Source organism: Pteropus alecto, unplaced genomic scaffold, assembly GCF_000325575.1.
Source record: "Pteropus alecto unplaced genomic scaffold, ASM32557v1 scaffold157, whole genome shotgun sequence".
NCBI lineage: Eukaryota > Metazoa > Chordata > Mammalia > Chiroptera > Pteropodidae > Pteropus > Pteropus alecto.
Window position 1 is genome coordinate 2,998,340 of NW_006440626.1, and position 14,741 is coordinate 3,013,080.

General features: G+C 45.9%; 1 protein-coding gene across 1 annotated transcript in view; it reads right to left on the reverse strand.

The window, feature by feature from the left end:
* Nucleotides 1-14,741, reverse strand: part of SREBF2 (sterol regulatory element binding transcription factor 2) — a 54,231-nt gene that overhangs the window by 28,524 nt on the left and 10,966 nt on the right. Inside the window, exons 2-4 of the mRNA XM_006917369.3 lie at nt 2,620-3,051; nt 1,386-1,567; nt 543-689 (exon numbers count right to left, since the gene is read on the reverse strand). Coding sequence (XP_006917431.1) covers nt 543-689; nt 1,386-1,567; nt 2,620-3,051 — 761 coding nt within the window. The remainder of the gene's footprint in view (nt 1-542; nt 690-1,385; nt 1,568-2,619; nt 3,052-14,741) is intronic.

A 14,741-nucleotide genomic window follows, 5' to 3' on the forward strand; every position in this document is an offset into this window, starting at 1 on the left:
CCTCAACATAATTTTTGAGGTTCAGTCACGTATTTGTATGTTATCTTTCTGGGTGGACATGTGGGTTGTTTCCAGTTCTTGGCTTTTATGAATAAAGCTTGCTTTTGAATTTTGATCACCTTTAACTCTGCTAGACTCTCTTGCCAGAAGATACTAAAACTGACTGAAACCCTACAACTGAAGGTGGGTGCCTCCCATGTCCCTCACCTTGGAGCCCCTCCCTGCCTGGTGGGTTGAGGGTCCTTCAGAAGCCAACCTTCCATCAGCAGGATGCAAAGTGCAGCCAGTCCCGTGTGGAGCTGCGGCCCAGGCACTGGGGCGCCTTGCTGTTCCTCTCCCGCTCTAGACCCTAGCACTACCACATAACACGCACTGGTGGGACTTCTCAAGGGGAGAAATCTAAGCGGGTGATATTTACAATTTGACTGACACCTTCCACAAAGCTTCTGCACCTACTCAGCATACCCAGGTTTTGCTAAGACCTCTGAGGCCTAACACCTCCTAGAAAGGGAGCAGAAGGCAGAGGGGAAGGTGGCTCTTACTGGTACTTGAAGGGCGGCTGTCTGGATGGGGGTGGTGAGGGCAGTGAGGGCCGGGTTCTGGACTGCGGCCATGACAGGGCTACCATCTGTCTTCAGTGTGGTCAAAACAAGGGAATCTGTCTTGATGATCTGAGGCTGTACCAGGACCTGGGTGGAGAAGGAAGAAGAAAAAAGGAATTATTTCTCTATTTTGCATTAGCGTCCTACTGCATAGACCCTCTGGGAAAGAAAGAGAAAATAAAATTTTCATGAAATTGAGAAAACAACTTGATTACCGGGTTGAGGGGAAGAAAAGGAATATAGCTAGCTAAAGGCGGTCCCCCTGAATTTTAAGGCTGAAAGACTTTGAGGAGGGCAGTGCTAGAGGTCTAGCGGGGGAAGAGCAGGCACGGCTTGGGGTGGATGGTGGCAGGGAGAGAGGTCTGATTTTGGACAAGTTCAGGAAATGCAGGAACCTAGCCGAGAAGCAAAAATAATAAACCAAGATTTTTTAAAAATAGACAATTACTTCATTAGTATGAAAATACACTTCACTGTGATACATGACTTAAAAACATTTTGGCACATTTCTTTCCAGTTTTATACTCATCATCTGTGGAAATGGGTTAAAACACCTGCATTTACTGAGTCTCTGTGAGTGCCAGTGTAATCCTCAGATACGACCTCAGCGAGGTCTCTGTACCCAGCTCAATGGTGCCTTACAGGGACCAGGCGCCAGTACCCACCCTACGAGCTGCTCCCTTACACTCCGATGGTCCTTCTTAGCATGCAGACTACATCTTCAGCCAAAGACCAGCCAAGAACCCCAAGCAGTGCCTCTCTGAATCCTTTTCAGCCACCTACCGGGACCTGCTGCACCTGGGGCGCAGCCACTGTCTGCACTGTGGCTGGGGCGAGGGTCTGCAGTGTGCCACTGGCTGTCTGCGTCAGCACCCGCTGGGCCTGCACTGTCTGCACCTGTTGCTGGATGGTGACCGGCTGCACCTGGGAGGATGTCACTAGGCTTTGGACTTGAGGCTGAAGGACTTGAGAGAAGAGGAGAAAAAAGTCACATGGACGAGGAATGTATTCTGTCACTGTAGCTGCGACAACAGCTGAAGATGGCGTGCCCCACAATAATCCCGACTCCCCACCTGCTGCTGAAGACTCTCTGGCATTCACTCAGCCTAGGCCTGGAGATTCTTAAATTCCCAAGGCAAAGGCAGGTAGCGGAGAGACTACAAGTTGGTCTAGATAACAACAACTCAGAGGGGCTGCATCAATTTCTGAGGGAGTAAGTACAAATTATTTTATTACTCTGGGTGCTGGGGTGGAGGTGAAGGAAGCTACTCAGCAAGTGACTGCGCTCTGCAAGGGAGTTAATGAGTTAACGGGTGTTGAGAACTAAGGAGGCCCTGGGGCTTCATTTCCTCCCGTGAAACAAATGGAAAGTATACTGTCTCAGCTTTCTGCCCTGATGTCTCTCCCCCCAGCCTCTAAATCCTCCAAGCCCAATGAAGAGCTGTCAGAGTGAAGCTAATCCCAGCCAGGGCTCCCCACAGGGCCAGAGGGAAATCTGATGAAAAGGCACAAAAGGCACAGCCGATCACTCATCAACTCAACATACAGGGAGGGCCTACTATGAGGCCTGTTCCTCAGAGACCTAGCACCTGTGTTAAAAGTTGTATTCTTCTCCATGGCAGATGCTCATGAGATGTTTGCTGAGTGAATGGTTCTCAGCCTGCAGCAGCCGCGATCTGGCTGTTGCCTGGGGGTAAGTTTCAAGACTAATTTTACTCAAGCCACCACTTCTAGTTCCGGGACAGCCCTGTGTCTACTCTGCCTGTTGGATTTTTCAACCAAGTATCCTCGAAGCAGGAACAACAGATATTAAGGTACTGGAAGAGGCAGAATGTGAACTGTTCCTGCATCACTGTCCTTAGTGCAAGTTACCAAAGACTCATTCAGATAGGACCAAAATGATAGATTCTGTCATCCCTAGAGGAAAACTATTTGCAGTCGACTTTGGAAGTATCGGCCAATTGGCACATAAACTTTTGAACCAACCCATCACTATCATATCTGACTTTTGAATCACCTTGAAAGCTGGTAGCTGCATTCTGGTATATCAAAGGCTGCTGGATGATCCTTGTCTGGGGAGCGGTGCTGAATGTTGGGGTGATCATTACGGTCTGCTGCTGCAGCTGAGCCTGGGGCTGGGGCTGGGGCTGGGGGCGGGGCTGAAGGACCGGAGTCACCCTGGGCGGGGTGAGAACTGTGGTGGGGGAAACCTTGACCTGCAGGGCTGGAGCCTGGGAGGAGGCGCCCGAGGCAGAGAAGGAAGGTAATGGGACCTGGCCGAAGGGCCGCTGCAGCGAGGGGTCCCCAGCTCCACCACTGCTGCCCCCGCCATTACTACTGCTGCCGCCGCCGCCGCTGCCGCCGCCGCCGCCAGGGAATGAGCTACACAGAGGCTCTGAGAACAAGTCAGGAAACTCTCCCACTTGATTGCTGACAAACTGCAGCATCTCTGTGAACAAATGAAAAGGAGTCGTTTTATTGCCCATCCAAAATATCTATTAACTTTCAAATTTGCTTAAGAAACCGAGGCATGAAAATTCAATGGCGTTCCCAAGATCACAGCAGAAATAGGACAGGAAACCCTCACTTCCCCCTAGTGTGAGGATTCACGTGGACCAAGAGGGCCAACCAAGGAAGAAGGGGACGGCCCCCATCTGTCGGATGCTCTCTCCTCACCCTACACTCAGGCCCTTTCTACTTACCTTCCTGATTGTATCAGGCCTAACAGGAGCCACATCTGTCCTGGGTGACTGTTCCTTTTGGAAGGTATTGCTGGTCCCATTTTACAGTTGGGGACACTGGGGTAGGAAGTGAGTAATCACTGTCCTAAGGCTTTGAAGCTCAGGAGCCTTGCACTGTGAGGCCACCTCCAGTCTCAGACCCGCTCCCCCTTGCAGAGCAGGAGTCACGCGTGCCTGGCTGCAAAGCTGTGCCAGACCCTAACTCTCCCTCATCACAGGCAGGCTCCCGGCCTTCTCTCCATGATGGGCATAGCCCTGGGAACTGCTGGTACCCTCGGGAACAATCAGGGATGATGAAGTTGATGGCCCCCAAATCATGATGGGAAATCATCCATGAAGTCTAGAACAGAGAAATCGTTTGGCCAAGGTCACACAGCTCGTCAGGGCACAGCCAGGTCTCTGTCTCCCAGCTTCGTGTTCATGTGCACCACAGTGCATTCACTGCCAGAGGTTAGGAAAGAGCAACCGGGGCCCTGGACCCCATGCTTTAGAGGGCCCAATCTGGCCCTCCTCTGGCTGTGCCCCCCGCTCAGGGCAAGGAGTCTGTGGGCCAATGGGATGTGTCCACCTGGAGACCGTGGCCCCCATCTGGAACATGCTCCAAGTACCTGGGACCCCTGAATTCCCGGACCAAAGGGCCTCTTCCCTTGGTTAGTCCTTGCAAAGGTTTACTGAAACCCAACTAACAACTCATCTATCACGACACCTTCCATCTCACAGGCAGGTCCCCATTAGCAGTCTGGAGCCTCAACTTTGTCCCAGGTATTTTCAGATCTACAATTCTCTATGCTGTCCGCCCCTCCCTCACCCCCACTCCCGCCCTTCCTCTCCAATATATTCCCAAAAAGCTACTGCTTGTTCCCAAACTGTGGTACTCCTCTCTTCAAACCCTCAAGGCCATAGGATGCTCTAATTAAGTCACCCAACAAAACAAAATAAACAACCTGCTCCCAAAAACACCATCTCCATTAATTTCCCCAAACCTCCACCAGTAGGTCCCTCCCAGGTCTCTACCTGAGTGTGTGTGTGTGGGCGGGGCCTGGGCTACGAAGCCTTACGCCTTACTTAGGCAGAATGCTACTGGGGGTTTCTAGTGTGACCTCTATATAGGATAACGAGCTTGGCAGTTCAGCACTTTAAGTGTGTAGTCAATTCAACCTGTTGGCAAAACAGTATCTCACAAGCTTAAAGACTGTGTAGTGGTATTATTTACCAACACCTTGACACTCTGCTGTCCTCACTCAGCCTGTTGTGTGTGAGAGGGAGCAAAGGACAGACTGCTGCAGATACTGTCACTCATACCAATTCTAATTCCTTAAAACATGATTAAGCTAAACACTGTCCTCAAACTCAGCACCAGATTTAAACAAAACACAATTCAATGCTGACACATTCCAAGTATAACACAAGATTATAAGAAGCTTTAAGAAAATGTTTAAAAGAAACCCAATAATTTGTTGAGCTTTCCAGAATTCCCATAAGATGTCGACTCTGGGGAACTGATACAGAGGCCTGCTTTGTAAGCCACAAGAGCATCACTGCCTGGCTGACTGTTTTAATCCATGGAACGCTAAGGAGGGCAGAAGGCCAGAGGTCAGAGGCCTGGTAGGTGGGCACAGGCTTTGGCACTAGGTAGGTCTCAAGGGGCCCACCTAACCGGCTGTGTGAAGTAGGCAGGTTCCTTCTCTCTACATCTCTGTCTTCTCACCACAGAAGGCTGCCTTCAGGATATTCGCCTGGCTTCTTTGTTGTTGAGGGTTAACAAGATAATTTATGCAAAGCGCTTGGTGAGAGACGGAACTTTATAAAGGTCCCTATTAGTGGTGCTTCGAGCACCCACTGCACAGGCACTTGGCTCCACTCATGTCATCTCATTGAGTGCCCTCTAAACCCTTTGTGGGGAAGACGTGGTTGGGGTGGCGAAGTAACCTGAGAGGTCACAAAGCTCAGCTCACAAAGCAGGGTAAGAATGTGCAGGCAGATGGAATGGGAGTACTTAAATTAAAAAAAATAAATCCTTTCAACCCACACTTGACAAGCTCCAGTGGTGCTATCTCCAGCCAGGCAGATGGGCACCGGGCTGAGTGGCGCACAGGGCCTGTTAAGACCCGGCATTTGAAGGAGGAAGTAATGGGAAGAAGCTCTTTGAGCTACTGCTCCAGCAGGGCACACATGGCCTGCTGGGGACCCCATCTGGTCTGCAGTGACAAAGAAAGCGAGGTCCTGCCAACTGGAATGAGGCCTGGAGAAATAAGGCCCAGGAGGCCGGCCTCAGGCTCAGTTTTGCTCTGTAACTCCCAGCTGCCCCCGTGGGAGCATCCTAATGTCTCTTTGCTGTTTCCTGCTCTGATGACACAGGCTCTAATTTCCACAGAGAGCCATGAAACCTAGAAAAGGCAGGCCTGGGAGGAGACATAGGTTTTATGGAGCTTTGAAAATAAAGTTCTGGTTCCTGCATGATGAGCCGCTGAAAGCCGGATACGAGCCTCCTCGAAGATGGGCGCGCATCACCCCCAGGCCCACAAACCCAGGCTCAACTGGCAGGGGCGCTCCTGGCAGTTACCCTACCCCACCAAGCCACATTTTTAGCTGCTTCTTAAGTTAAGGGTTAAGTCTGCTAATAAGGTGGCTGGGCCCCAAGAACCTATACCTGGATTTTGGGCTCTTTAAAAGCACTGCAAACAGCCATCCAAAATGATCCCAAGTTCACATGCACTTTATGGAGCTTGTGACCTATAAGTAACATAAATCACTTTGCCCCACTCAGCCCAGCAGCATCTACCTATCTGTGAGTGAGGTAACCTGAAATCTAAGCAGATTAATTCTGGTCCCAAGTGGGGTCTCCATAATGCAGTTAGTCAATAGTCCTTTAGTGCAGGGGTCCCCAACCCCCAGGCAGTGGATCGGTACCCAGGTCCCAGTCTGTAGCCTATTAGGAACAGGGTTGCATAGCAGGAGGTGAGCAGCAGGCAAGCGAGGGAAGCTTCATCTGTATTTGCAGCCGCTCCCCAGGGCTAGCATCACCACCTCGGCTCCACCTCAGATCATCAGGCGTTAGATTCTCACAGGAGTACTGGTCCCTGGTGCCAAAAAGGTCGGGGACTGCTGCTTTAGTGGATATTTGTTACCTAGCCCTGTTAGGTCATTACTCTTATATTTTGTATTTATTATGCACCTTGTGCTAGACAATGTATTTTAATATACGTGCTGGCAAAGTAAGTATATGTTAGACAGTATTTTAAAATACTTTTCTTTTTTAAATCATAAAATATTCATTATAGAAAAATTTAGAAAAAAGTTAAATGAAAAATAAAAATATTGTCCAGTAATTCTACCTCCCCAGACACCCACTGTCAATGTTTTGATGTGTGTCTGTCCAGACTTTCCTAAGCAAGGCTTGCTCACATACACAAGCATGCGCACGCACAGACACAGACACACACAGACACACACAGACACACAGACACACACACATCTCTTTCTGCTTAGTAAAGCATAAAGAATATTTACTGTCAACCATTACGGATACTGGATATAACATTACCCTTTCTGAGAGTCTCATAGTATTATATTGAACTGATGCACTAGAATTTAATCACTTAGTGATGATGGATGGGTGTTTTCAATTTTTCAGCATTAACAACTCTTACAATGATCTTGGTACACAATCTTTTCCCTATTTTCTTAGGATAAATTTCTAGCAGTTACATGGCTGGGTCAAAGGACAGGTATGTGTGCTTTGGAAAGGTTATAACAATCTCTGCTCCTGCCAGCATTTCCCCACATCTATTTCTGTCCATCAGATAGTGGGGGGCGGAGGGCGGGAACGCACCTAATAGCTTTGACTCACACGAAAGAGTACTAAATGAGGTTGAATGTCTCCGCTCCTGATTTTATTGGCCATTTGCATTTCTTCCTTTGTCCTGCTTTTGACCTTTGTCCATCTTTCCATTGAGCTATTTGTTTTGAAAAAAATTTTGTGTCTTATGGATATTTGTTCTTTCTTACATATTTGCAAATATTTGCCACACTTTGTCACTTTTAATTAGTTCAGGAAAAAGAACAGCATAGTGATTAAGAGTTACCGTGTCCTAGCCTTGTAACTTGGGGCAAATTTTACCTCTTTGAGCTGGAGCTTTCTCAACCATAAAATATGGCTAACAATTATACCTAACTCAAGGGGTTGTTGAGAAAGAATTCACATAGAATCTACAGCGCAGTGCCTGGCACGTAATATTAACTAGTACAAATCATTCATAGTGTTTTTCTGACTATAAGTTTTGCTTTGACTCTTATTTTGAAAATTCAAATTTGTTCCAATGCATTGGGTGTATTAGTGAATAATTTGAGCATAGCATGAATTGTGTTTATGTATGCATTACAGAAACACAAGAAAATGCAGAAAACCATATCCAGCTGAAATGAGCCACACAGGAATACACAAAATGTACACACCCACTCACCTCAAACATCTACCGGCTTTGTCAGGTCACTACATGTGTTATAAACCACAACCATCCACTTTCCGCTACAAAGGTCAAGATTTTCCATCTGACTTCAGATAGCCTCCTCCTGTCACTAACCGATAACTCACAATAACTCATAATCTATGACCTTCCAACGCCCACTTCCACAAGCAAACCTCACCTACTTTCCAGGATACAGTGCCATATTTATTGTGGTATTTATATATTTCTTAGCCCCTTAACATCTGTAAAGCTGCACTGTTTTATTAGGTTCCTATCTTAAAAAAAAAAAAAAAGCTCTTTTATTTATTTTCTCTATCTTTTTTGTCACTTCTGACATTTTTGAATGTTGTGATCCTAATCCCATCCCCCCATAAGCCCTGTGGTTTTTACTGCACAATTTTACATAGTGTGGTGATTTTTAGGAATGCATATGTTGCATTACAGCAGAATTGATGATATATACATTTTAATACTGTATAGTAAAATTACACAGTTTTGTGTTACACTTAAAAGTCCCTCGTCCTTAAGACTGTAAGCATATTCACCTAAACTTCCTTCGTTGACTTTTGTTCATTTTGTCTTTCACATGAGCTCTGCCCAACAAACGTAAGGACACAGAAGTAAATGTGGTGTGTGATATATGCAGGCCACTGGGAACGAGGCAGACCACAATCAGTGGGGGAGAAGGAAGTAAACACAAAATCTAATTCCCAACAAGTATCCTTTTGGCATGTCCTGCTTTCAAGCTGATGATCCTATCTCTCTTCTTAGGATGTTTTAATCTAATAATTTAAAAATCTTAAAATAAGAAAAAAAATCAAATGTAGACCAGTATCGAACATAAGGGTCGACGATGAGACTAATTTTCCTTTCTCCACCATTCTGCCTTTTGTGATCACCACTGCTTTCTCAGGACTTAAAACGTCAGTTGCCCCCACTCAAGTCACCCAGAGGAGCAAGAGTGTCTCCGTCAACCACACCCTTCAACACAGAAGACCTGAAATGCAAGCAATAACATAAGGAACAGAGGGACTGTTCTAACAGGCAAATCAGTGCCTAAAATCACTCTCCTAGACACCAGGGGGCACACTTATTTGGTAGGAGGCTCAGAGCATGAGGTCAGCATCCGGTAAGCACTTCAAGGGGATCTTGGGCCACCTTCCTTCCTGGAAAAGGTGATGAATGAGAGAGGACAGCAAATTAGTGACTCAGGCATCCTATATTTTAAGCCAGGGATGAACAAACTCCTTTTACTGGCAAAGAAACCACAAAGGAAAGAACTGGGTGGAGAGGAGGGATTTCTCATATGCTTGCATTTCATAACATACACAAATGTGTCATATATTCCTTTGCATATATCAAATATTATGTAATAAAATATTTGAAAAATTGAGAGCAAAAAGCATGAAGGGAAGCCAGTCATTCTCAAATGGTCCGCCTGGCTCTCTCTCAGGGGCAGCCTTGGAGGGCCCCAGCTTGGTGGCCCAGTCCTGGCTTCTCTGGTCCAACACGGCAGGGCACCTGAGCCAGCTCTCAGTTTCAACCAGGAGAGTGATGTTCAGCACCACCTCCTATCGCTCTTTCTTCTTTCCGTACAAGGACTTTCTGGCCGGTCTCATTCCAGGGTATCACCGAGTTATCTCTGCTCCACTTCCATACTCTGCCTCCCACTCAGTGACAATCATCTTCTTTTGAGTACCCTGTTGATCCAACAGTCTTTCAAACCCAATGGAATGTCTTAAACAAAGCTTCCTACCAACTGCTGTTCCCTTGTACTGCAAGGGACTTCGCCTCCCACCTACCTCATACCTTATCTTATCAGAGACCCTGGAAGATCTTTTACTCCCTTTTCCACACATGCCTCTGGGCGGTGGGGAGATCTTTCTCTGGATGTGATTCCCAGCCTCATCTTCTTTGCTTTTTACCACCTTCTTCCTTTCTGAATTTCACAACTCCATTTCAGAACTAGTTACGATTACTTTTATCAAGGACTCTTCAACCTGAGATCCAGCCATCTTTCAGCCCTTGAAGCCAATTGTGATTTATTTTTGTGTGTGATTTGTTAAGAAAAAATATCTAAACTTGAAAATAAGTACCCCCCAACCCCCAAAAAAAGACAGTGTCCCTTTAAAGTTTTACTGGAGGTAGTAGCCTGACCTGCCTACCTTAAGTCACCTGTGGCTCTATGGAAACAAACTTGCTTGACTTTCTATTTACTACATTCTGTAGCGTCAGATATTCAGGCATAGAAAACTGGTAAGTTCAGAACATTTCTGTCAGGTAACCTCAAAGGCTTCGTTTTAATGTTGGCCTGTAAGACATTAACCAGTTTTGCGCCTAAATTTGCAATCTTATTCTTCTATTCTTTTTTTCTACTGTGTAAATAGTTGCTTCATTGCTCTTTCTTCTTCTGTCCTGACAATGACCTTCTGGCCGGTCTCCTTCCACTGTGTCACAGAGTTATCTCTGCTCCCCCTTCCTTACTGTCTTAGATCCAACTTTGTCATACAGTTGGTTTCCTCATTTATAATGTCAATAAATCTTTGATATGTGGTGACTTTTCAAAAATTTTATTCTGCTACATTACATACAGTAAGTTTTACTTTTAAATGCTTTTCTTATATCTTGTGCTCCACAAGCACACGGACAAAATCTCCCACTGCTCTGTAACTTCTCTAAGTACTAAGCACTCGGGTGCAGCTAAAAAAAAAAAAAACCCTGGCATCAATTTAATAAAATGCTCCCCAAAGCAACTTTCAGGCAATCTATAAAAATGGCAATCATGCTTTCTGAACCCAAACTGGAAGGGCCAAATGGCCTCACAATGAAACAAGATATTTTTGAAATTTAGATTATCCTGGGAAATCTGGACAAATCTATATAATTTCTGCAAAGCTTCTACTTTTGAAATAGGTATGTGAATACAAGAGTTTAAATGTGTACCCACTGTGTGCTGGCCCACAGAGACAAGAAAATGCCCCGTAACTGCAAGGAGTTAGTGAAAGTGACACACCACAACTGCCGTGATTGTCACAGAAGATTAGGAGAACATAGGGGACAAGGAGGTCATAGGGAACGTGATAAAATCACTGACTCCAGCAGGTCGAGCTGGACTGAAGGCTGACGGGGATGCGCGTGCGTTCTATGCCCAGGGAATCTCAGAAGGCAAGGCTCAGAGGCCTGACGCTGTGCGGCAGGCCACTGAAGAGAATGGGCGACTGGCTGGGCGCCAGGCCCGCAGGAAGTCAGAGCCAAATCATGATGGATTCTGCAGCACACGGTAGTGAACTTGGTCTTTCTCTTTACTCAAAGAAAAGCCCTAGCATGGGCTTTGCTCTAGAAAGAGGGGTCCCTCCAGCTCAGCAGGTGCTCACCCTGGTTTGTGCAGGGGAGCCGCTGACCTGCCCAGAGCCCCGTAACGCCATGAACTCATTAAGAGTCGTTCTGAGCAAAAACTCAGGGCTAAATTCTGTCTTGAGAGGAGAATATCAGAATAGCTCAAACAAAACCTCAAATAACTTTGTCAACTGATGAAGAGAGTTTTCTGAAAATCCATTAAAGAAAAGATCTGGTTATGTATGAGGTGCTAAAAAAAGGATCCACAGCGGGAAACGGGCCACCTCCTAGGGATGGTGTGAGGGAAGTGTGGCAAAGAACCATATTAAGGGAGAAAAGGAGGATGTCAAAATGCTAAACGAAGAACTAACGGGAAGGCAAAACAGAATGGGGATTCCCAAGTTTAAATGAAAGAGAACTGGCCGAAGAACTGCCTATGGAACCAGCAAGACCAGGCTGAGAGTACAGTGAGGTAATCGCTGTGCTGCCTTTGGAAAATTAATCTCCCTGAGACTCAGTTTCTCTACTTGTAACTATGTCAATAATCCAAACTCTGACAGCTATATATTAGTATACAGGAATATGTCTCAGCATGTAATAAAATATATTTGATTCTTTCATGTTTTTGTTTTTGTTTTTTTAACATAAATTTGAAAAGGGGGTTTTAAGGAGGTATCTCAGGTTGGGTTCCAATTTAATCTCGGAATAAAAGCCAGGTCACACTATGATGCTTAAAAGCAAAAGCAACTCAGTGACAAAGCTAATAGATTTATTTTCTAATTAGAAACCATATTTATGTTTTATTTAAATGTATAGAAAGTGGATAGGACTGAAATTAAATTCATTTCGTACTGACTCTATGCCAACAATGACATAATAGCTACAACTAATGCTTGCCTAGTACTTTACTAAGTACTTGGTACTATAAACCCTGAGACCAGTATTATCATTCAACTTTACAAGTTAAAATAAGGGTCAAAGAAATTAAATAACTTGCTCAAGCCCCTCATCCCTCCACATAAAAGCTACAAAGTGGCTGGGCCCACATTTGACTTTAGGTCAGTATTCAGGCTTGTCCGAGTCTCTCCTCTATGCAGTTTTCCCCTACAGAACAAACATTTCTTGGATTTTACATTTACACTCATCACAACTTGGAAGACGCAAGACAGACCTGGAATAACAATAAAGTAAGGAGAGTTTCGGGGGGTGTGTGGTGGGGGGCACTTATGTACTCCATCTCATTGCTTCCAATATTAAGTTCGATGCTAATGGGAGAGTAATTTCAGGGTAAGCATGCATATAACTGACTCATGGGGGAACAGGGGAGAGATTTTTGCTTGGCTCTTTGTATTTTGTAAGTATACCTTTCCACCCAAATTATTAAGTTTTTCTCCAAATGAGACCTTCTACCTTGATAAGATATCTGTTCCTTTCTAAAAGTCTCTTTTTAAATAATAATAATAATAATAATAACAATAATAATAATAAACAATAATCAATAAAGACACATCCCTTAAGACGTGTTCTACGAATATTAACTAGGCCAAACACAAAATTAAATGCCTTCGACTGGCACAGGGTCTGAAAGAGAAACTGTATGAATAGCTGCCAGGGTCGGGTGCTAAGTGTTATGGTCAAAAGAAGAACCTGCTGGAACAGCTAGGGCTTTTCCTGCTTAAAAAGTTTTTGTTGTTGATTTTTACTGCTATTTATCTCATGTTTGTGAGTATATGTATATTTATATATTTCACATACAAACTTTAAACGTGATTTTTTTAATTGGAAAAGAACTTCATTAGCACTGTTCTAATTAGCATTAGAACTTCATTAGCTGTTTTGCTTTTAACACTTTGCTGGCACTTTCTCATATACTGTGTATATAATCTTCAAATTGCCCTGTGAGGTAACTGTTTCAAGCACTCTTCAATGAGTTAATATGTGTAAAGCACTTGGAAGAAAGCCTGGAACACAAGTTCTTGAAAAGAGATGGTGACGGTGATTATGCAAGAATAAACAAGTCCAAGTCCAAATCCAAAGAGGGAGCAAATGGCATGGTCCCAGGTAGGCGGGCAAGGGCAGCCACTGAGGAAGAGACTTTCTTCTCTCCCGCATTCCAGGCTCGGGCTCTTCCCACAGCGCCCTGCTCCAGACCTGCTCCAGACGTCCAGAGGTCGCCCCAACAAGCTCACTCCTCTCAGGAGTCCCTCCCTGTGGCTGCCCCGCCTCACAGAGGCTGGCTCTAGAACGCTGCAGTCAACGACCAAATGCCACTACAAGTCCCTGCCCGTGCTAGAGCCCCACCCTGTGCCAGGCCTCCCATCCTTACCTAACACCGGACTGGAGGCACCAGATCGTTGCCACCCACGTTTGAAAGGCTTAATCCATTTATTACTTTGTAAGAGGTCAAGACTAGACTCTCGGAACAATTAAGAAGAAAAAAACCTGAATCAATTAGTAGTAGTAATAATAAAAATGGTATAGTAATTGTTAGCATTTACTGAGCTCTTACTATGTACCGACAATTATGTTAAGCGCTTTGCATTGGTTTCCTCATTTAACTCCCCAAAGCGCTTTGAGGTAGATACTATTATCACCTCCACATCACAGACAGGGAAAGTGAGGCACAGAGAGGTTAGGTAACTTGTCCAGCGTCACCCAGTCAGCAGGTGGTGGAGCTGGGATTTAAAGTCACGCTCTTAGCCAGCACGCTATACAGTGCTCAGCAAGTGCCTCGCTTGCAAATGAGCATGAACACCCCAAGCTCAGGAAGGGAAGGATTTCCCCCACCAACTTTTCCAGTGCTCCCTGGCCCTCCCTCTGCTCCCGCTCTGCACTGTACTGTTCTCTCTCCCACTTTCTGGGAACAAGAGACTGAAAGTTGAGCAACAGCAGAGTAAGATGCCAAGGAACCGATCCTGCAGCATGCTGTTCCTGATGAGGGCATCGAGTTCCACAAGGCCAGGTGGCACTGTCACCAGTCAGGGACAAGCCTGAAACTGTCCTCCTGGAAACAGGGTCTCCATAGCAGGGGATCCAAACCCTTTTTCAGTCCTTTAAACCATTCAGGAAGGAACGAGGGGCGGTGGAGAGAGAGAAAAAAAGCACGCGCGTTGACAGTGCCCAACAACCCACCATCCTGCCCTCCCATCCGTTACCACACCCCAAATCTCCCTGAGACTATGGACAAAAATACTACTTGCAAAGCAGGTTATTAAATCATGCCACAAACATCCACCCAGCACCTGAGCACTATGCTGGGAGCTGGAAGATCCTGCGTGCCTGGCGTGGGACCCAGCACACACGGACTCCAAAGTGCTGGTTTCCTTCCCACCTCCCAACCTCACAGGGAAGATAGAGAAACCCAACCAACATGGAGTTGTGACAAGGGTGGGGACTGACCAGTGCCTCCCAAAGAAAGGGCAGTCACAGAGTAGAGGAAGGGCTCCTCCATCCTGGCAGGCAGCAGGAGCTGAGCCTAGAAGGCTGGAGAGTTTTCAGAGTCAGAGGAAAGGGTACTGTGGCAAAGGAAACAGTCGGAGCGAACCCAGGGCAGCAGGGAACGTCTTGCAAGTTGCCCAGGTGGAGAGCGGGGG